The sequence below is a fragment of the Phlebotomus argentipes genome, unplaced genomic scaffold, assembly GCF_947086385.1.
Source record: "Phlebotomus argentipes unplaced genomic scaffold, Phlebotomus argentipes genome assembly contig_15, whole genome shotgun sequence".
Lineage (NCBI taxonomy): Eukaryota > Metazoa > Arthropoda > Insecta > Diptera > Psychodidae > Phlebotomus > Phlebotomus argentipes.
In genome coordinates, this window is record NW_026776181.1 from 3,229,961 (window position 1) to 3,253,345 (window position 23,385).

A 23,385-nucleotide genomic window follows, 5' to 3' on the forward strand; every position below is an offset into this window, starting at 1 on the left:
TGCCTATCACTTTATCTCAAAACGCGATTTATCTCTAAGCTCAGTGGCAAATGCACAGAAATATGCAAGAAATCGTTTTTCGACCAATTTTAAATATCTTTGGGACCCCTCTGGTGACTGGTACAAGAACTTCACTGTCCGGAACAACACGTCATTTTCTTGCAATGTAATTTTTTGAGATATTGTGAAAATCTGGCTTAGGAGTCGCGTGGGAAAATGGTTTATGTGTCACGAGGTGAGTGGAAGGACCAGAGAATCAGGATATGGTGGAGGTTTGGTATGAACTTAAGGGTTCCCGTGATTTTCAGATGGCACCGTCCACAACAGTGCTCCTTGGAGTCTGGAGAGGCTGGTGTCAATCTTCTGGGCTGTCGTCAACTTCATCTATGTTTTGTGAGTATCTTCGTGATGATTCTCTGCAATTGAGCGGATAAAGTGACTCAGGAATTCTCTTCCAGCTTCCTCACAATGTTCAACATAGATCCAGACAATCCCAGTGGGGGATTCTCGAGGAGTTCCTGGGGCGGCGGAGGAGGAAGTGGCGGCGGCGGAAAGTGAGTACCAATTGTAGTTAATGTGAGAAGGAGTTGATTTTATGAGAATCCTTAAAAACAACAGCCCTCCGAGGCCGCCAACGAGACGGATGGGCGGCTTCCGGACCATCTCTGACTGCTCAGTTCCTGGCGGTGGATGAGCGCGGTAAAGTGTCTCCGGTGAGATTAGCTTCTCACCAGGAGGCACAGCTATTGGGGGTCCGCTGAGTGGCTCCTGACAGACCGTCTGAGCCTCTGTGCTCTCTGTGACGAGGAGTCCGTAAACCACGTGAAACTGGTGGGGCTTCTCCGAAGTGGCGCCTGTTGGGACTCATCTGCGGGCGGGTCGATCAAATCCTCGAATTATAGTCAAAATCATTGAATTACTTTAATTAATTCCGGTAACATTTGTTGGGATTCGTGCTGAATTGTTAACAGGTTTTTCTGTGGCGGGAATAAAGTTTGTCCATATTGTGGGTGATGGTAGCAAATGTGTCTTACATTTCTTACATGATTTCCCAGACTTTCACAGGGAATCACTGCAATTAGGATGACTTTGACTAAGTGATTTATCATGATTCATCAGCACCGGATGTGAAGACGAGTGGAAAGCGTGTCAAGCATCATGAAAGATGAGATTTCGAGATCTGAGGGTTTGTTCAGTGATACCTCGCAAATTTGTTACTAAACTAATGCTTAAGAAGGAAATAGAGTCCTAAAGTCTTTAAGTAAAGATTGAGAGAATCGAACAAATTACCAAAACCTGGCAATCTTTGAATCTATTCTCATGAGAACCTAGAGAACCTTTCGTTTTGAGTGAATTCCTGCTCTGTAAATGTTTGCAAATTAAAGCATTTAATTGAATTGAGTCCTTTGGTTCGTTTTCTGGGCAGAATGTCGTGCTGGCACTTTACGTATCTCCAAACGGAGTGGCAAATATGCTGGTGAGGGTGGATCAGAGAATGAATGGTAGAAATCAATCAATTTGCGGAAAGTCTTGGGGCCTGGGAATTGCTGATGGATTGAGACTTGGGGCATTCGTCACAGTTACACTTTATTCCGACGCTTCTACACTGCGCGGCCAACGCTCAGTTGGTGATCTGGGGCTCCTTGTCGGAGCTGTAGATGTAATTGTCGCGTCCCGGGACGCCGGTGCCTTCGGCGTCGCCGAGCCACGGGTACTGGTTGGGGCACTCCGTGCAGGTCTCCATGTAGCGCGTGTCTGTGATGTTGCTGGGGGGCCTCTTGAAGGCCAGCGCGCACTTGTTGGAGATGTTGCAGGGCTTTGGTGCGGCGTGGACGCTGTTCTTGCAATCCCACGCATCGAACTTGTTCAGGGACTTCACCGGCTTCGGGTCCGTGATCCATTGGAGGGCCTGCGTTGCCGTCACGAACCACACATCGGGCCTGGCGGGGCGGGAGGCCAGAAAATATGTCACAAAGACAAGTCATTAGCGAACATTTTCTCAATATTTAACTTTCTAAGTATATTTTCTGGGAGATCAAAAGGAAAAGCGGGAAAAACAGTCACGCAACTTTTATCTTCTCGTCAAGAGAACCTCTCCAAAAGTTGCACTTTTGATTGATTTTCCGGCTTGAGGGAAATTCCCAAGTTTTCGGCTTTGTGCGCTTGAAAGGCATAAATTGATTTTCCAGCTTGTTTTCCAGTCATCTGACACGGAAATTCTCTGTAATATTTCATATTCATCTTCAGTCTCGTGCAGTTTCCGCCTTTCATCCCCTCGCAATCCAAACACTGCGAGTGACTTAATTGCACAAATTAATTCCTCATCAACACAGTTTTCTATTCTAATCAATAATTCCTATACTTCCACAATGGCTTTAAGTGGTGACCAATTAAATCTTGTCGCCAATTTATTCTGTGTTAGGAAACTTTGAAACTTTCTATTGCCAATTTTGGTCCCTGGAAATCACGATAAGGCATCGGAATTCCTGACCAGCATTTGCAAAAGCGACCGTTTAAACCCCTTTTCTTCTGACAAGAAAATTCGGAAGTAATTTAGGAGTTGTGAGATAATAATTCTCTAATTTAACTTCCGCCACTAAACTTATATGGGCAAAGTGGGAAACATTGTGGGAGATGCACAAAGGGGAGCAGAGTTTAGCCCAAGTTCTGCTCAATTAGTGGCAGCAAAATGAAATTCTCCAGACTAAGACTTGTTCCTTAAAAGGAGGAACATTGATAAACACCGGTTCTGATTGACTTGCGGTTTACAAGAGAAGAGCTGACTTTACTTACAGTGAGTTTGCCCAGTCGAGGAACTTGTGCAGTCCCTGCTCCAGCTCCTTGATCTGGAACCAGTTGGTGTGGAAGGCCATCATGTAGGGCGCCTTGTTCTGCTCGTAGTGGCGCGCGAAGTCCTCCTGCAGCCACTCCAGGACGTCGGTGGGATCGTGGTTGTGCAGGACGCACTGATCGAGGTAAGGACAGTGGCCGCCCTCGAAGCTCTCCACGTAGTGGGCGTTCAGGGGCAGTTCCCAGACGCCCGGGAAGGACTTCGTGGGACACGTGCCGCTCTTGCACTCGTGTGGGATTTTGTAGTCAAGTGTGTAGGGCCAGACGGGGTGTGATTGGGGTGGAACGGTGACGCTGCTGTCGTAGATGTAGCCAAAGTCCTCGATCACTTTGTATTGTGTGTTGCGGCCGGGCTTGAGGAAAGGCGCTCTCATGCCCACGACACTGTTGGTGGTCACGTTGGAGAAGTGACGCAGGATCTCACGCATGCCGATCATCTCGCCCACCCACTCCTCGTAGCCCTTGTCCTGGAGTCCTTGCTGCAGCGAGATGGTCTCCGTGGCCATCTCGTGGCCCTCCGACGCCAGTGTCTGGATCTGTTGGTAGTTACTGTACTCGTGCGAGATGAAGAAGGTGCCCTTGATGGCACATCCATTCGGGTTCTTGCGCTTCCCGTTGAACACCTTCTTGTAGTGCTCAAAGTTGTTGAGATTCACCGCTCCGTCGAATGTCAGGATGATAATTTGTGGAGTGTCATCCGGATCAAGTCCACCCGGAATTATCGTGCCGTCCTTCGAGCAGAAGCAGTAGGGAAGTTCGCAATCGGCGGGATTGCACTTCACTGCCAAGTCCTGTGGAGTGTCTGTGACTGGCGCAGGTGCTGCAATGGCCCAGAATCAACCATTAAAATCCATCCCCATCAATTCCATACTTCGCAAACTCACTCGTGGCGATTGGCCCACACCGCGCCTCATCCTTGAACGTGCAGTATTTGTTGATGTCGTCAAAGTACAGACCGGAAGGGCAGCGATTTATATAGGGATATCCATCGACGCACTGGTAGAATCTCTTGCACGTCGCTGGGTCTGCATAGTTACCATTGCCCACGTCTATTGGGCATTTGTACTCCTCTTCGGGCTTCTGACCTACAAATGAGACGAGTGTTAGTTTGACACATGCAGAAATGCTCTGTGGGACGATCAATTTCTTTTTCCTCCTCCACTTTTGCTCCTATTTTTGCCGGTGAATGAATTACTTATGCTTGGCACACTGACTCATGGCGAATTCATCGTAGGAAATAATATTGTAGCTCATAAATTAAAGTGGAGAGACTTTTATGGGAACTCTTTTGCTTCGCACAGAATAATAGGCAAAATTTGTGCTATAATATAATAAAATCACTTATTTAGAGAGAAAATATATGTGATTAATTATGTCGTAAAATCGTAGAGGCAGAAAATAGTTTTGTATAGTTAATATTTTGTATATAATTATATTCATGGCCTTTTTTCTACAATTTTAATCAGTTATATTAAAATTCTTCCTTTGCACATATGATAATTTTATTTATTCTACTGCAATGAATAAATTGTAATTTAGTAAATTGAAATTTGAAGCGCTAAATCAATGTTTAATATGCAAAGTGTGTACATCAGAAAATTAACATTGGAAGTTGATTTTCCTCATGAAAATTGTTTATACTTACCAATTTGCAAAATTTTATTGGTCTCTATATTATGTCAAAGGGTGCCAAAATAGTAATGCGAATCTTTGCATTCAATTAGTGGTTGACTCTATTTAAACGAGCACTGTTTAAAGTGGATTGCTCGCGTGGGATATTTTGCTGTATAATTTATCATTCAAGTTTTGGCATGGACACAACAAATTCTGTGACTGAAAATGAATTATCCAACTTCCTTCGCAGAACATTTTTCAAGATGCTGAACACGAGTTGGTGGCCTTTTTCTCCTATGGATCAGTGGCGAGAGTGTTTTGTTGCATTTTGCCGGGAAGCACGTAAACAAGAGGGAGTAAAATGGGGGATGATGGGTGCGGTTTGACGTGAAATATATGTGGAAATATTTTAAGTGAGATTGCTCGGCGCTGTCCAATGTCAAAAGCAACGAGTTACGCGCTAAACCTGTTCTTGAAATATCAAATTAAGAGTGAAAAAGTATATCTATGGCTTTTCATATGCCTCAATTTTTATGACCTGCTTTTTCGCAGAATTCTTAGGCATAGCAATTCTGCATGTGAGCATTTTTCTCACAATGCTCATTGACCCTGCCTTCGTGGCTCAAAGCCTCTCTCATGCCATTATTTTTTTTCCTCAATGCTCATTTCTTCTCGCCAAGATGAAAATGCGCGCCACGGAGTGTGAATATTACTTGGAAATTGTATTATTATTTATTTGTACATACTCAAATTGCACTTTCTGTTTGCCCAGAGACGAGATCACAACTTGGCTCACCAGTTAAAATATTGACTCTTTGGTGGTCGGGGAAAAAAGTTTCCACCACCACGAATGTTGGAGCCCAACTGTACTCTGAAATGCGTTCGGAGGTGTAAGAAAATGTATTGCCAAGTGTCTCAATTTTGCTATTTACCGACTGGCCTTACGTAAGGGCCTCCGTATATGCTCTTTTTTCATCCATCGGCGCATTATTTAATAAAATGAAAAGCTGAATTTCAAATAATTGATGGCACAATGCCCATCGATATTCACAATTTTTTCTCCGTCTCTCTTTCGCCATCTTTGGGCATCTTGCAATTTTTTTTCGTCCACAGAAACCCGCTAGTGGCTCTCTGGCATCTTTCTCTTTCGGTTTTTGGGTGAATAAAATTAATAAATTAGCGTTTTCCCGAGCATTTCATGTTTTTCGACCGTTTTCTTGCGTCCAAACCCCATTCCTGTCCATCTGCAGGTGGTGATGGCATATGGACGTTTTCACGGACATGTCCTGAGGGGATATCTCTCAATTAGACATCCGCTGAGATGTGCTACTCAAGAGGGAGTGCCTCAAGTGCCCAGCGACATTCTCTCACGCACTTGCAATCACTTTATCTAACGGTGAGTTGGATGTTGTTGGCCAGAAACAAGAAAGATTTTTCATATTTATTCATCAATTTCGCCCCTCCGTTCAGCGCAATCCAAACACTTTGCCACATTTACGCTTTTTTCTCTCCGTCACCTCATCGTCACTAAAGTGAAAATCACACCGAAATTCACTCAATTTCATTTCTTTCCTTTCCCAATATTGTGCCAATTTTCCTCGCTTCGTCGCACCCATTTCATCCTTATATTGCCATGTGATAAAATCACAATGATTTTTTCTTCTTCTCCACCAAGTGGGAAATCACTATCGGCGAATAGGGGATTTCGACCGGGAAATGAAGATGCTTTTCTGCTATGGGATGTGTCGACACAAAACTTACCGGAAGATGTGCGAAGTGCAGTGAGTATGAGCACAATGGCATGCAACCAGCGAGAGGCACTCTTCCACATAACTTGTCTGTTGAATGTTTTCTTCTTCGCGGAGTGCAAAAATCGATTAAAGAGAAAGACGAACACAGTGTGCAAAAAGTAGAAATCACTGTGTCACACGCAAAATTGCATTTAAGATCCAATCGACGAGGCAATTTTGCCACCCAATTCACATTCAATCTCAGGTCGCACTTTCACAATTCTCCCGCATTCGTCGGCGGATATTTGGCGGAAGGATCTTGAAACTCTGTCTCCTGGCCAGACAACACCCAGATTGCGACGTGTCTTAACTCACTCACTCAATGCCCAAGACTGGCTCGCAGAGAAATTTCTTCTCACCTCCGGACTGGGTTTCTCTGCAGGTGTGGTGAATGGTGAGCTGGAGGCTCACGACGCACACCAGCAGCCGGATTGAGTTATTAAGAGAGACGTGACGTCGGGCTCCACATACATCTCAAGGTCATGGTGGTGTGGAGAGGATCGAGTCATCAGCCGTAGAAATACACCGGAAGAAATGGGGCTGGCGACCGTTGGCCTCAGCATTACAATGCAAGATTAATTGGAAGTCCACGGATAGGGGAGAATGGATCCACTATGGCCATGAATTTTGCATGAAAATATTCGCTAACTGTGAATCATGAATTATCTTTAGATACGTCCAAATATTTATTCTTACTTGAGTTGATTCTTGATTGTGCAAATATATCATACTAAAAGTTAAGCAACAGCTCGTCGAGCAGCTTTCCTAAAATTGCAAGCTAATTCTAAGATATTTACCAGCTTAGAAATTTGTACATACATTGAAGAATGAACCACAATTGCTTCACTCTCCCGTAACTGCGTCGTTGGAGAATTGACAGATATTATTTGCACCTGTGCATGGTTTTTAACAGTGCAGGCTGGCGATGACCGCCCAAGAAAACGAAAGTGGCGTCTTTAGCACACATTTTTGGAAATCGCACTCTCGCTGGAATTTCTCTCCATAACTTCATCAACTCTTCGCTGACCATTTGGATTTCCTCAAGAGAGAGAGAGACCGATTTATTCGCTTCCGCTACACTTCACACACCCGCACATTGATCCACATAACGACTGAGTTTCTCCATTGTGATTGTACGTTATTCGTGGAAATTGAGTTCAAAGTGCAGGAAGGAAAGTTAGTCGAAGAAGGTGTAAAGAATAGTTGCATAAGAGACTGCTGCCTTGCAAATCTGTGAGATAGAGTGATTATAGGGTTAATTATGCATTAGAATGAATGGAGTAATTGATAATTTGCACCTGCACAAATGTGTAAATGGAAATGATGCCGAATCCAAAAGTCTCCACTTTGAATGGGTACTTGAGTCTCATCATGAGCATCAGAACATTCTTCTGATCTGAAATGTCCATGTTGTACCATTTGGTCATGTAGAGAGCGTCAGCCATGGTTTCCGATGAATTCCTCACGATCTGGCCAAAGTAGCAGAGAATAAAGACTTCCCAAACCATGGCGATGGCGCACAAGAGAGCGACCACGATGTTTGCGTTGATCGAGGAGAAGACGAAGAAGGTGAAGCAGAGGTACATCATTATGGTTAGGAGTTTGTGGAAGTAAGTGTGCCAGAAGGAGAAGGAAATGTCCTTGAACATTTCTAGGGCACTCTTGTGCTCCTCATGTACAATTCGAAGGATATTCTTGGCCTTCACAGTCCCAATTTCATCCTGATCTAGCTGGAGAAGAAGTTCGGTGATTACTAACAATTCAGCATGAAAATACATTATGATAATCATGATGACTGCATCAGAAATGATGATCAACTCCATGGCGGCAAAGTACAGGATCACTTGGAATATAATGTTGACGGGATAGAAGAAAATGCTGTCTTCCGGAATGCCGGGAATCAGAAAGAGCATCGGAGATGTAAATCCGGTCTTGTTGAGATCGTAGCAATTCACAATTACTCCCACTGAGCTGAGACCAGTTATGAACCATCTGGAAAAGGTTTTATTGCTTGATTTGAGGAAATCTATTCTTGGAGTATTTGGCATTTACTTGGCAAACAACACTGCATTCCCCAGGACCTGTGTTAGGATCCTAATTCTTATCCGTGACACTTCAGTGTCCTTTTCAGTGACCAACTCATCAAAGTAGGCCAACACTTTGAAAACGCCATCCTTGTTTGATACGTTGACACTCAGGTAAACCATCAAGACTTGGTAGTACGCAATCACAAAGACAATCGTGAAGGCGACATCGAGAACATCTTCGAAGCCCTTCATCTGGTATTGATAGTGCCAAAAGGCAAAGAACCAACCAGATATGAGTAGCATTGGATACACTGCCAATTTGAGGAAACTAACAATCTTCCAATCAGATCCGGGAAGAAAATCCAATCTCCACACTTCGAGGAACACCAAAATTACATTCTTCAACTGGGAATGATACTTTGCGAGCATGATTCAGGAAAGACGTCTTGTTTGTCACACTTTCAGATCAAAACAAACAGAGTTATCTATAATAACTCCACTTTTAATAGGTTCCTGCCTCACAAATGATTTATTCCGGGTCTTATAAATTAGAAAATTGTAGGACTCACAGGTGTCAATGCTTCTTATAAGTTATCTGAGTAATTTTTCATGACACTTTCCTCGGTGAGAGAGTGAAATTGGAAAACACAGCGTATAAAACAGTGGCGTGGTGATTATTCATGGAACTTTGAGAAACGCTCGGTGTCTGTTTACCAAGACTACTTCACTGCTGCTTGCTACCCCTTTAGTAATTAAACTCTTGGGCAAAGTTGGGACGAAATAGCATGTTGGCTCTCTTCAAATATAAAGTGAAATGACACATGGCGCGAATAACACTTATACTAACTTTAGAGTGAGTAAAATTGTAGGTAAAACCTTCAACAGGTCAACTTTGTCTCAAATAAAGTCACTTCCCTTTCCTCCTTCACGCCCAACGATATTTCGGAACCAAAACATTTCATGCAATTTCCATAAATCCTCATAGATCGATGCGCAAATGTCGCATTTTGGTTCACCGGCAACATATAAAAGGCGATTTCAGAAACATTTATTTAGCAATCTATTTGGCATTAATTTTGTACAAATTCAGCTGGTCTGCACATTAATTTGAGGACATTTTTCCTGCTTTATAGGAGACAACCAGAGTGGCAGTTGAGAGTTCGTTGGCAGGGCCAAAAGCCACAGAATCAAATAAATTTACCACTTTGACCACATTTGATGTTTATGAGTTGTGCAAGCTTTTGAATTGCATACTAATTACTCATGTCGTGCTCAGTTGGATTCCTGGAAACAGAAATAAGCCATTCATTTCTACCCGATTCTATTGCTGATACCCCGATTTTGTTTTTTTTCCCCTGCGTCAATTCCCTGCAGATGAAAGACCAACTTTGACTATTCAAATGTAAAATTGGAATTCTATGACTCCTGACGGATTTTTCTTCGCATTAATTTCATGGGGTTTTTTGCAATTAACATGTTCATCATTCAAAACTTACGGGCAAACAATTGGGAAAGCAAACAATTTGCCGAGAGTGGGTTGAATCAACTTCAATTATCAATTTTATCGAAATTCAAATAAACCCAACTATAACTCAAATGAACTTTCCCCTGTGGAAAATTCCCCAATTTCACCTTTCCAACTGAAATTCGTTTGCTTAGCGCGATTGAAAGAAAAATACCACCAGTGGAAATTTAATTAAACACCCCGAAAGTTGGTTTAAAGCTGAGGCACTTGCAAGTGCGGAGAATGAAACGACTGGATGAGATTTCTGGGAATAATCGTGGGAGAATTAATTGGAAAAGGCCAACAATAGGAATAAAAGGTCAAAATCAAAATCGAATGTATTGCGATGCCAAATGGGATGGAATATGGAACAATTTGAGAGACAAGTCATCTCAAGTGAATGCTTAGAATTTAAATGGGCGTCACCATCGATTTCGCATTTTGGGACCAACAATAAGCTGACAATCTCTGTGTTTTGTCCCATTGTCTAGCGAATGGGGTGGAAATTGGACGCTCTCAAGATGCCTGTAGAGCCCACGAGACAGAGAGATGAGTTTCATTTAAATTCTATTGTGATCGTCATTCCGGCGTTCCGGCGATTAAGCGACACACATTTGGCGATGCAGTTTGGAGGGCGGGAATGGGCGATTTCCGATCCTATTTATGGACACACTTCACTGCGTCTGTGCCTGAGGAGAGGCGGAAAATTATTTTTCCTCACTGCCTGCGAGCACGATAAATTATGAAATACGGAGGCAGTGCCGATAGCAAAACTTTTCCTCCCGCCCTCGAAATCCTCCAAGTACTCAAGAGCCGGATGTATTTAAATTGAAAGTTAAATACTGTATTATAGTTTAGTGTTGTGGAACAAATTTCATTTCACACGCTTGAAGACAGTTTGGCTTGTGCTTACAGAAAAATTCCGTGGAAGTGAGCTGTCTTACGAGTGCGAAATCAGAAGGGTTGAAGAAGTGTGCAAATTAATATAGATACTGTTTATCTGAAGGACTCGGTTTTTCAGATATCAATTCATTACAATAATTTTGCTGCAATCATGCAGAATAATTAATAATTTGCACTACCGCCAAGAATTTGTTTCAGTTATAATATTTTTTGCGTGAAATGTTTTCTATTCAAAATCTATATGCTTGAACCGCTCTCATATTCGACATGAAATGAGAGCGTATCACAAGTACAATGTAATATAATTTTCATTAAAATTTCTTTGTCTCTTGCGCTACGAGTTCAAAGCAAATGAAGTGTGTATTTGGTTGGGAAATTGTGGAGGATGGAAGTGCAAATAAGAGGACTTTTCTCCTATCATCCTGTGCAGTTAAACTCCATTAAGAATTCTCCCATTTTGCCAGCCACTGAGAAAGCAAACACTTTTCGCTGAAGACACACCGTTTCCAGAGAGTCAAAATTCTGTGCACAGGAAAGCAGCCTTTCGTGTGACTTTTCGTAAGCTCCATTTGAGATGTCTTCAGGAAAAGCCCCACACCAGTGAGAACATTTAAGACAATGGGCGCAAGGGAGATGCTGAATGGGGTGAAAGAGTGAGAGAATGGCTGAAGACAAAGATACACAATTTTCTCATTTAATTTACGATTATACGACGAAGAACAATAATACGAAACGAAATTCTTGTTCTTCACTTCAGTAACTGCTACATTTATTTGCCACCCTCCGCCTCGCCGCAGAACCCTTTCAGCCTCAGGAGCTCTGGCGGAATCACAGTTGTGGGTGGATGAATGAAATTTGAGTTTTTGACGTCGGCACGAGTGAGAGGGTGTGAGAAAATCATTTAATTGCTCAAAGAGTCACTCGTTGAGCTTCTTCGCACTTTCCACGGAGGTTGAGCGCACAGAATAAGGTCTTCTTTAAGGGATTACGGATTGCATTTCAATGCTTTTCTCCACACAGATCCGATATTGATTTCACCATTCACACCTTCAGCATCGCAATTTTCTATTCATCACGAGTAGCGCAGGGCAAAAATTCATGCGAGGCTCTCATATGAAATGCTGTTTCGCCTGGGAGGCCACGAAATATTCATGTTTGCCATGCAAAAGAAGTCTGGCGGATTAATTCATGCTTAAATCACATGAATTGATCTGAAAGGTTGGATTTGGCTCTGGAAGTTTACAAACGCGCGCCGCAACCCTGAAAATCCGATGCTGAGAGCGAATACGAGGGCAAATAGAATAATCCTTCCTCAATTCTAAAGCCTCTCCTCACAATTTTATTTCAATGGGCGTGTTACGAGAGGATTTTTGCCCAAGTCACTCGCCAGAAATATATGACTCTTTCTTGACTGCTGAACCAGAAAAACGGCAAAACCCCATTTCCACGCTTTCTGTAGGTGAAATTAAAGGGTTTAGATGTGGTAGAATATCCCCATTGCACGAGAGACACTTTTCGGGTGCTCATCTTCGTATGTATATATATATTTTTAATTTGAAAAGTGCAAGATGGCATAAATTCTTACAGCAACAGCCTTACAAATAGTCCTAAATTACACTGTTATTGCTTCACATAAATTTCAGGCTTGGTAATTTACTAACATGCGCTCCAAAGTAATTGAAGAACTTTGCTTTTCTTTTTCGTCCCCGAATCGAGTGGAAAACAGGGAACATAGCGACGCTGTTCGTCCCTTCCCTTTGAATGTCCTCAGGATATATTCGCTGCTGTTTTGAAGTTTCGAAGGCCATAAATTCCCAATCTCTGCATTAAGATTTCGTGCCAAAAGCCGAGTCTCTCGCCTGGTTATACACTCTTAAGCTCGCGCGCGCGATAACTTTTTAATCTAATAGTGGAGCAAAACGTGTCGGCAAAGTGACCTTCGCTAATGAGACATCCCTCGAAGCCTTTTGCAAGTTTTAATTGGTTTTCGTCTCACTGAGCACGACTGGAGAGCGCAATAAAATTTAGAAAATAAACCATAAAATTACACTTGTCTTGTCCTCACAGCAAACAACCAAAGTGGACCCTCGTGATGGACAAAAAAATGACGATAAAATATCCTCAAGCGTGGCATGTTGAACGAGAAACAACGACAAGGAGACAAGACGAGAATTTTATTGACAGCCAGTCAATTTTATCACAAGAACACATAACTTTTTATTATAACGTTCACGGGGTGCTCACGGATGGGAAACAAGGAATCGCATGATTCGCCGAGAAAAAAATGAATCGTAAATCAATCTCTTCTCTTTCTATGCGATTTATGTAAATTTCATCCCCCGGTAAATAAGCAATAAATTGTTCGCCTACCCCGAAAGATATATTGCAAGACAAATATCTCCATCATATGGTCAGTGTCATCTTCCTGCTTTGAGAGATCAATTATCGTGTATGCAAGGGCAGAATAATAAAAGAAGAGAGATTGCGAGCATGCGAGGCAATATTTGTCAATTTGCACAACTTTTGTTGACAAACATCAACATTCGGGCGTGACAATAGAGGCCAATGAAAGACTGGTAAACTTTTTTTCTTCAGGGATGACGCCCAAAAGCAGAATGAAAAAGTTTCCCGATACGCTTGTGCAACCCCAAAAGGCACCAAAGCAAAATATAATTGACTTGATGTGTGCCGGGAAATCAGGAGAGTTCACTTGAAGCGAAATGAGGACCAGAGTTGAGGAAATAAAGGGAATCACTGAAAGTGGAGGTAAATTTAGAATGATATTGAAAATACTTATCAACTTGCCAATTTAATAAACTTAAAAGCAATGTTTGAGATTTCATAGATAAGCTATAGTAATGAAATATTATTACTTCGTCAGACATCGATAGATATAAAGGGCGATGAAGTCCTGCAACTTCACCAGTGCTTCTGTTGTATATTTGTCTCCTCAAAATGCACTTGATAGTGGCGTTAATAGTTACACTCACGGCTCAACCTTCTCTGCAATGGGAAACAAACATACGAATTTTAGAGGACGAAGTCGTTGGAATCTCTACAAGATGCATGCTGTCATTTTTCTACGATCAGCGAATTTTATCTTATATCATGACTGATTTTGAGTTCGGGTCAATTGCTCATTGGACGTACAAAGCTGCCTTACACAATACTTACCACTTCACCTTCTACGACTTCAAAATCACCGATCTCACTGACGACTATCGACTTCCAGGCACCAAACTGGGCATAACTCCGCACTCGAACATCCACAGCTATATCATGAGCTCGGAAGTTCTCTATGGAAGACAGTTAGAAGCGCAGAGACTTTTCCAGCAAAATCCAAATGCAAAGTGGGCGATTGTGATCACCCGTCCGATTGCCCAAGCGGATCTTCTGCAGTTCTACAGAAAGTATTGGAATCTCTACAAGATGGCTTTTATTTTTACGATATGGAACAAATTTAACAACTTGTACCCAAATTACACGAATCCAGCATTAAGACTTATTGCAAATCTCACGCACTCAAAGTTGATCACATGCTACATGTATTTATTCAATCCTTTTGAGATCAACGACGATGATGGTGTCAGAGGAACAATTACTACTTTGGATACTTCAAAGATGAAGTCAGACGATTACTCAAGTATCTTTAATTTCTACAAAACGCTCATGGATGATCTGCATCAGCATAGTTTGAAGGTAGTTCTCGGCGAGAGTGAGCTTCTCATGGAAAGCTTGTCAAATGAAAGGTTCAAATTTCCCGATGGAGAGCTCATCACAACGATTATGAAGACAATGAATTTTAAACTTGAAAGATTCGATCTTAGAATAGATGAACTGGGAGCTGTCTGGGACAACGGATCAATTACGGGTGTAACACGACAGTTGGAGTACAGCGAATTGGATATTGTAGGAAATTCTCGCCTAATGGCTGACTTAGGTATGTTTCAATTGCAATTTTCACGCTTGGTATTAAGTTTGATTTTTATCTATAGTTGATCTAGATAGATATGAAAGTGCAGATGAATTGATTGGAAGTAAACTGTGTGTTTATAAAAGGTCTCTTGAACAGCAAATACCTTGTCAGTTGGAATCCGTGGGTTTTCTAGTGAAAATGAATCCCATTTTCATATTTATTGTAGTTCTGACAGTAAATACTGTTTGTGACCAAAGCCGTGAACATCTATTCTTACTGGAAGACAGAATTGCTGAAGTTACCACAAAAGCTTTCTTGTCCTTCTTCCATGACCAGCGAATTGTGTCGTTGATAATGAGTGATGCCGAAGTGGGATCTGTTGGCTATCAGACGTACAAAGCGGCAATGTACAATGCGCTCCATTTCACGTTTTACGATTTCAAGATAACGAACTTCACAGAAGATTTCGTGTTGCCAGGAACAGCGAAAGGCATTACGCCTCATTCAAACACTCACAGCTACATAATAAGTTCAGAGATCATATTCGGGAGTGAGGAAATGGCCGAGAAGTTGTTGAGTCAGAATGCAAATGCGAAATGGGCAATGGCTTTAACCAGAATCGTAGACGATGACGAGATTTTAAAGTTCTATAGAAAGTATTGGGATTTGTACAGAATGGCCTTCATTTTCACTTTGGATAGTGAAGTAATTTTGGAGAATTCATATGACTATTTTACTAATTTCACTTTTGCCAAGTTCGATAAGTGTCGCATGTACCTCTTCAACCCTTTCGAACCGAATGAAGATGGGAGAAGGGGCACCCTAACAGTGATATATTCATCTCAAATGCACAGCCCAGAAGACTGGAATATGGTTTATGATTTCTACGAGAAACTCACAGATAATCTATATCAGTTGGAATTGCAAGTCGTTCTCGGCGAAAGTGAACTTCTCGTGGAAACGGAATCATACAACAAATTTATATTTCCCGATGGTGAACTCATTACAACGATTATGAGGAAAATGAACTTTAAGCTTAGGCGATTTGATCTCAGAAGAGATGAACTCGGGACTGTTTGGGACAACGGATCAATTACAGGCGTGACAAGACAATTAGAATATAACGAATTGGATATTGTAGGGAATTCGCGCGTTATAACGGATATTGGTAAGTTTTTCATTTTTTGTATTAACTTACGTTTATGCTTTTTCCCACTTTTCATACAGGAACCAACAATACCATCTACTTGTATCCATATATCCTCGCGAAACATGTATTTTTGGTGAAAAAGAAACCACCTGTAGACGTAAATTTGTCGGCAATCGCCTGGCAGAACTATTCATACCCTCTCAACTACTATCATGTACTGATATTCATATGCTCGATCCTGTTTCTTGCCACTTCAGAGGTGTTTTTCCAATGGAAACTCTTCAATCGGCGTATACAATTAAGCCAGTTCGTGGTGATTGTTGTTGATTCAACGACTCTTGTTTACGGATTTCTCGAGGAAACATCAATACCGCTGAGAAAGTGGAGAAAGATCTACCAACGCCTTTTTCTATGCAGCATTTTGATCTACTTCATGATCATATCAAACGTATTTAAAGGCATTATCGTCATGGAACTCAGTAATCCACTTTTATCTGTGGATCCTAAGAATGTTGGAAATATTCTAAACTCAAACAACAGTGTCATGTACTTCGAAAGCATTCACGCGATCTACAGGAAATACACACACGATTCGGAGTTGATCATCAACAAGCTTCGCAAAAGACGTGTGCACTGTTGGGGAATGCAAAGATGCTTGCAGAGTGTGATTAACGAGGACAGAATAATGATCGTGAGGGAGAACTACGCTTTGAATGCAAGGGCGTCATTTTGGGATGACAAGACCGGAACTGACTTGCTGCACATCGTTCCGGAAGTGCCGTTCACCTTCTTCGCCTCGATCACCGTGAATAAAGGGTCGCCTTATGTGAGAAAACTCAATGACATCATTACGTCGTGCACCGAAGCTGGGATAATCAACCATGGAATGGTAACTGCTGATCACTCGTTGAGACTCAAGAATCTGAAGAGATACATTGTGGGACATTTCACGCCTGATAAAATCGACAGACCAGTGAATCTCAAGAATATCGATATTGCCATCTTCGTATACTTGTGCATGCTTGCTCTGAGCTTTGTTGTATTTCTGAGTGAAATCATAATACATAGAATATTTCATGCCTAATCTAGAGCACTTTCAACTCTGTTGGTAAAAATCTGAGCGACATATTTTGAAGAGGGAGAACCATTGAACCTAATCACCAGGCATTTTTGTGCCATTTCCCCAAACCCTCGAGGCATCCTCCCAGCCTTTGTCCCATCCTCACCAACAAGTCCCCTCACTCTAGCGTGCGAACCCGACTCTTGGCGGTGGCTCAATTAGCTTCTTTCCGCGAAAGTGCAGAGCGCCTCTCCCCTCGACGTGGTTTTGAGGTCTCGGTGGCAATTTTCATGCCTCTTCCGCTCAAAATCCCCATTCACCAGAACTTTATCCCCATGAGCCATTGAGAGGATTAACACTGGAAATTTGGGTATTTTTAATTAAAGATTATCTCACTCGGCTCTTGTCACCCAGACGGAAAACTTACCCAGTGAAAAGAGGAGGGAAGTTCATAAAATCAGACAGCAAACAAGAGAGGATTTAGATAAATCCGCGGATGACAATCTTCCTCTCCATTTGGGCGACTTTTAAGTGACAAGTTTCATTTTAATTAACATCTTGCGATATCCGAGGGCAATTGCCGAAGATTAAATTTGCTGCATGGATCCCTAAGACTCGTACCTCTCCAATTTGCGCTTTCGCCTCCCACATGATGCTGTGTGGTGACTTAATGGCATTTGGCGTGTGTTTTTGTGAGATATCACTGGCAGACTGTCGCCTTTTTGCTGCATGTCCGTCCAAAATGGGCACAAGAAAGTGTCCGGAAATGGGAATTGACGGAAAATGACAGCCAATTTCGCTTTTGCTACGGAGGATGTGAATTGGGGTAGAAGCACAAGTGATTCGCCCCCATTTGCTAAGCTCGCCACGCTGCATTTGGGAATTCTCTTCCGGCCAGCAGGAAGGGATTGTCGTTGCCATTGTGTGTAATCTGTTAACCAGAAAGTGATGAATTTGTACTCTCGCTATTTAGGGATAATTTTTCATCTTTCACTGATAAAAACAACATTGGAAAACTGGGTGAGACTTTCGAGAGAGAAAATATTTCTTGGATATGTATTTCAGATCACGTTTTTTTCCAAGTGATGGTAAAACTCGTTGACAGTAAGAATTTCCACACAACTAAAAATCAATAATACATAAACCAGAGAGAAGCGCGACTCTTGGTCACACTTTCATTTCCCCTCAGCGCGAACCAATTAAAAATAATCAAGGGCTAAATGCGACATCGCAATTAACTAATGAGATTTACCGCTGATTTCATTACACCTCGGTCACCCACAAATTAGCACAGTGTTGGATTAATGCAAATGATTGGAAAAGCCGAGGGATAAGTGAATCTGGCTGAAAATTGAGTTTGCCACGCACAAAAAAATCCCTCCCAAGCCTTATTGCTTTCAATTTGCGGTGGCGGTTGGAACAAGTTACTGAAGCCCTTCAATTCTTACGAGAGGAGATCAACTTCATATAACTTTTCACCGGTTGACAGACTCGTGAACTTTCTGAGAGGGTCTCTCGACATGGGTGAAGTCTGAAGTATTGAGTTTTAATAGTTCGCAATGGGGGATGAAGGAAGTTTCCTGGCTCTGTATTTTTCCGCATCACCTTCGATGTCACGAACTCAGTTCATGGAATCATTTGTTGGATTTTGATTGAACTTTAGCCCAACTGTTTCATAAATTAAATAGGCGAACACCGACTCAACTTTGTCGGTTGCATTGAGAGTTGAAACAAAGAACTTTGGGTTTTCAGAGGAAAGTTTACTTTCTACCAAAGACTCCGGCGGTGCTTTTTTCCTGGGCGATTGTACCACTTCTTCTGCACGCAGGCAATAACAATCATGAGGCCAGAGTTTGTTGCTTCTTTCAGTTTCTTTTATTCAGAACTACAGCCACCTCGACAGAGAGTAAACATTTATCTTTTGCGGGAGCACACCGAGTGTATAATGTGTGTAATTTAATCTATTCCGACTGCGTTTACGACTCCTGTAGCATTTTGTCTGATTTTCACTTCAGCCCCTCTTCAGCCCTGCACATCGGCAGTATCGTGTCTGAAACACTCCGCATTTCAGCCAGTGACGAAGAAGGGTGGCGAATGAATATGAATAAAACATTTCTCCACATAGAGTATTGAATACACATTGTAGTATCACCGAGAATATGAGTGGATGTGGAGGATTTCGGGCTGTTCCGTCGGATCTCCTTAAGCCATGTCTCACTGCATAATAAACTCATTGAACCAGGTGAAGCGCTACGCACAGTTCCACTTTTATTTCCATCCCTCCAACCCATACTTTTGCCAAAGTATCGAATGCTGGATGGTACAAATTCGCCTTTGTTTCCATGCCCTGCGAAAGGAGAGACTTTCTACAAATTTCTCTCAATTGGCATCCTTTTTTCTGATGAAGGTGTTGAGGGGTGAAACGGTGCTATTTTTTCTTCCCAAAAAAATTCAAATGATGAGCAAATATTATGCTTTGGGAAGAAATTTTTGTATAGTTCCCAAATTTTTGGAATTATAATTCGTTTCACGAAACACAAGACTTTAAGAACTGAATAAACAAAGGGAAGGAAAATGTATCCTTACAGTGTTCATAGCAGTTTTTTCTTGGAAATTCAATAAGTTATCTTTGGAAGATGTGAAAGGATATTTAATACATAGCTAAAATACCAAATTTCAAGTTTGAAAAGGGTGAAAGAGATGTTTTAACGATTTTGTGTAATTGATAGTAAAACCAACTATTTTTGAAATGAATTATAGGCATAATTTCTGGAAAAGTAATTGAAAGCTTTAATGGCATTTTTTTAAAATAATTCTATCAGAAAATTATATGTGGCTAATGGCGCTCTTTTGAAATTTTGAAATGACAAGTTTTGAGAGTAAACATTATTCCATAAACTAACAATCAATTGCAAATGATTGTCTAATCTTAATGAATGATTTATTAATGTGATTCGATAACTCGAATTTCATGATATGACACGTTGCATGAAATTAATATTGATGTGTTCATATCTCTCTGAATTAATTCTGTGTGGATATTGAATATCCAAGTGGCATATCTTAAAACTCACCTCATAAATTAATATTAAATATATACATACACACATAATGTATAATTTTCTATAATCTAAACAATTTAGGGACATGTTCATGCGTCGGGAATAACTTCTGGCACCATATGGAGACGCAATTAAACTCGGAGCAAGAATTGAATTTGTTATTACCAATAATGAATGAGCAATTGTGGATATTAGTGGCGCATTTGGCACACAAATTGTTGAATTTAATTCTGATTGATTTGATTTCTTTGGTTTGGCGGAAATGATAAGGAAATTGCCATGGATTCATGGTGTGTGAGAACGCAACATTTGCGCTGTCGAACCATGAAATACAACACCAACAGAACATTTTCCCTGAGGAGAGAATCACGGTGAAAGGATATCAGTTCAGTGTCGCTCCAGAGACTGATTGATTCAATTTGAGGGAGTTTTTCCTGACACTCTTCCCGGTGCTGGGAGAAAAAACGCCATGGCTTTAATGATGCGGCATGAGGGCGTCCGCCCCCAAACGACTTACAATTATTTTAATGGAGCTTTAGAAGCACCAACAGTTTGTCGAAAAGGTGTGAAGGCAGCAGAAAAAGAGTGTTTATCTCAAACACCCTTCATCGCAGTGGCAAGCGTGAGGGAGATAAGACAGGGAAAAGACATCTCCATCAACTCCCACTGGCATTGTCTGTCACATCATCAAAGGATTTATGGCATTCTCGCTCTTGTAGCATTTTTCACACCTGCTAAGCGCCTCCGGCCAAATTCCGTGAACATTTTCGCTTGAGCTGCGGAAAAGCGAGTGTTACAATTTGCCATTCTGCTGTTTGCTTTGCAAATTGTCTCTATCTTGCAATTTCTCATGGCCCTTGACTGTATAAAGATTAAAGGAGTTGAAGTGTCTTTGAGAAAATATGTAGGTCATCATGAGCAGTTGGAAAATTCCATGGGAGAACAGCGCGAATTTGAGTATGAACAGCTTGAGTGATGTGTGTTAATATTTTAAATATTTTAAAATGCAATATTCAATCATAAAATCCATTAGTTACAGGAAATGGACATGAAATTCCACTTACGGCAAAGAGACTCTTTGATTTTAATCATTTGTGCTTGATTTAGAAGCCGATAGAGAATGTTTTAGGTTGGCAAAATGGAGAGATTGTCATTTATGCATTCGCACAATGGCCACAGAGGATTGCCCGAACAGTGAAAGCCTCTGCTGCGGTCCTCCAATTCCACGTCCATCTCGTCAGTTGAGCAGAATGACGCCAATAACCCGACCAGCCACCATCCCATAATAGTGTGCCATCGCCAGTGCGAGCGGGTGAAGGATGAAACAAGGATTTAAGTTGTGTAATTCCCGTTTTACACATCACTTGCTTTCTGGTCCTCACCCATCCTGGAATATGTGAGCGCTTTCCACACCCCACCGACTCGGAAGAAAGGGATTGCCGTTCACACAAAACACCCGCAAAATAAAAGTAAATCATCATAAATTTATATCTCTACCAACATTTCCACCCTCACTCCACCCACCATCTCACTCATGTCCACCCACACATGCCGTTCACATCAAAAGTCGTGAGCTTTTTACCGTAGCGGAAGAATTCGTCCCATTCCCACTTTTTTCGCTCTCGTGATTCCCATGAAATTCCTTCTCGGAATTCGTCCCCGCATTGGCGTGCAAATCTTATCTCAGCAGTTCGATCTGATCGATCGATATAGAGAGCCTAATGCCAGAGGAGTGTTGTCGCATTTCCACAGAACCGCCTACGCTTCTTGACTTTCCGTCACAAGCAAAATGCGGAGATGAAACAAGAGAGAATTAGAAATACTCATGTTATTAGACCTTCACCAATTTTAGGCCAATTGTCGAGATGAGATTACAAGAAGTCTAGAAGATTATCAAAATCATTTTTTGTTTTATTGATGTAGATGAAAGCGGGGCAGTTTTAGCCACTGAACTCCATATTTGAAAAGGTAACAAAGAATTTTTAATGCATTTTCTTTGTCTGATCGTAAAGAGAAGCTATATGTGTAATGACACAATGCTATAATAAAGTTAACAATCTGTATTTGAGGATTCATCACAATTTATAACATATCAATTTTATTGAGAACCATCCTAGTTTCAATTTCATTTAGTACCACACAATCGACTTGGGCCAATGTGAGCGTATCACTCACTTTCATTGATTGTGGGTGGGCGCGAGACATGCTAGTGACCGCACCAGTGATATCTGGCCATAACTATCTAATAATATCAACATTATTAGCTGCCATCGTCAAGCATTCGCACATCACAACTTCGGACAAATGCTTGAGGGTGGAACTTTCACAACCTCGACTAAATGCTAAGAATTAGGTTAATGGAGGAGGTTGTTGTGTGAGATCTGGGACAGGGATATCATCCGAGAAATACGTATACGATTTTCCTCCCCTCGTATGTTTTGCCCACTCGAGTTCAATTCAAATTGAAGAGCATCATCTTGAACCCGCACTTTTTTCAGATTGTCTAGTGGAGCATGCAATTTCGCCAGTTGCTCGACATCGAGCACTGAAAAATCCCCAGATCCCGTCCACCGAGTGCTCATCTCGCCCCCACTCGTGTATCCCATTTCGATTTGCGCTTGTCTATTGATACAAGAAAATGTAATCGGACGAGTGGATCGAGGTGGAATTGTCGGTTCATCAAGGCAGCAGGTAAATTTCAAGCTTCTTTCGCTTAAATGAAACCTGCAGATAAATTACACGTCGATCTCATGCTGAAGCACTGTGAGGTATGTAATTAATTATTCTGAGTGCAGATCCCATGGTATTGTGGCTCATTGTCTATTGATAACATGCAATTTATGTAAGGACATGTGTTCCTTCCTGAAAGGACGCTTTCATCATGAATCAGTTCTCGAATTGAATAGCATTGATTTTCCAAGTGAAATTGGATTTTGTGGTTTTATTTTTGATCCCGATCAGGGTTTGCCAAAAGTAATGCAATGAATTTCTGGTGTAATTTGGGTCACTTACTTATTTCTACGGGGGAAAAAATAGGTGAAAGAGTAAAAAATTCCTCCAATGAAGCGAGAAAATGTGGTGTTGGAATTTCCTGGGAGTGAGAGTGAAAATAAAATTCCATCTGTTTATATTTAATCAGTGAAAAATTGTATATTCTCTCATCCCACGTGGCTTCGCGCGGGACTGAATAGATTGGAGAGCATATTTCAGATTAGTGATATTCCAAACATGGGGCTTCCTTTGTGCTCGAGGTGAGGCGGAAGCGTGGAAATCTTGGAGGTATTTCAGGCAGCATCGCCAACAATGACCTCCTGTGAGACAGACCATGGAAAGGTGCCTTTGTTGGTGGCAAATTGTGAATGGCTCGGCGGAACTGTGCTGGATATCCTACCCTCAAATCATTGCCAAACTCGCACCACAATGGCAGCTCTGGGGAACCCCAAGAATTACACATGGACGAGAGCGGCGTTGGGTGATACAATTGATGGCAGAATGTGGGAAAATTCACA

General features: G+C 41.7%; 2 protein-coding genes across 2 annotated transcripts; one reads left to right on the plus strand and one right to left on the minus strand.

The window, feature by feature from the left end:
- The first annotated feature begins 94 nt into the window (after nucleotides 1-94).
- On the plus strand, nucleotides 95-1,401 carry LOC132263182 (glycine-rich selenoprotein-like). Its single transcript, XM_059762812.1, has 4 exons — nucleotides 95-235; nucleotides 309-393; nucleotides 459-554; nucleotides 619-1,401. The coding sequence occupies exons 1-4, from the start codon at nucleotides 217-219 to the stop codon at nucleotides 692-694; spliced, it is 276 nt and encodes a 91-aa protein (XP_059618795.1). The 5' UTR covers nucleotides 95-216; the 3' UTR covers nucleotides 695-1,401.
- Nucleotides 1,402-1,585: 184 nt separating this feature from the next.
- LOC132261416 (uncharacterized) lies at nucleotides 1,586-8,710 on the minus strand. The gene is made up of 5 exons (XM_059760221.1): nucleotides 8,307-8,710; nucleotides 7,553-8,246; nucleotides 3,735-4,020; nucleotides 2,794-3,670; nucleotides 1,586-1,940 (listed from the first exon to the last, which is right to left on the minus strand). Exons 1-5 carry the CDS (start codon nucleotides 8,708-8,710, stop codon nucleotides 1,622-1,624), a joined length of 2,580 nt encoding a protein of 859 aa, XP_059616204.1. The 3' UTR covers nucleotides 1,586-1,621.
- Nucleotides 8,711-23,385: the final 14,675 nt, after the last annotated feature.

What these genes read in the sequence shown, in the direction of transcription:
- LOC132263182 (XM_059762812.1), top strand. An exon ending in GTCAACTTCATCTATGTTTT is followed by an intron (nt 394 to 458) that starts GTGAGTATCTTC and finishes ATTCTCTTCCAG; the next exon opens with CTTCCTCACAATGTTCAACA. An exon ending in GGAAGTGGCGGCGGCGGAAA is followed by an intron (nt 555 to 618) that starts GTGAGTACCAAT and finishes TAAAAACAACAG; the next exon opens with CCCTCCGAGGCCGCCAACGA.
- LOC132261416 (XM_059760221.1), bottom strand. Translation starts at nt 8,710, where the DNA reads ATGCTCGCAAAGTATCATTCCCAGTTGAAGAATGTAATTTTGGTGTTC. An exon ending in AATGCAGTGTTGTTTGCCAA is followed by an intron (nt 8,247 to 8,306) that starts GTAAATGCCAAA and finishes AACCTTTTCCAG; the next exon opens with ATGGTTCATAACTGGTCTCA. An exon ending in GTGTGGGCCAATCGCCACGA is followed by an intron (nt 3,671 to 3,734) that starts GTGAGTTTGCGA and finishes GGGCCATTGCAG; the next exon opens with CACCTGCGCCAGTCACAGAC.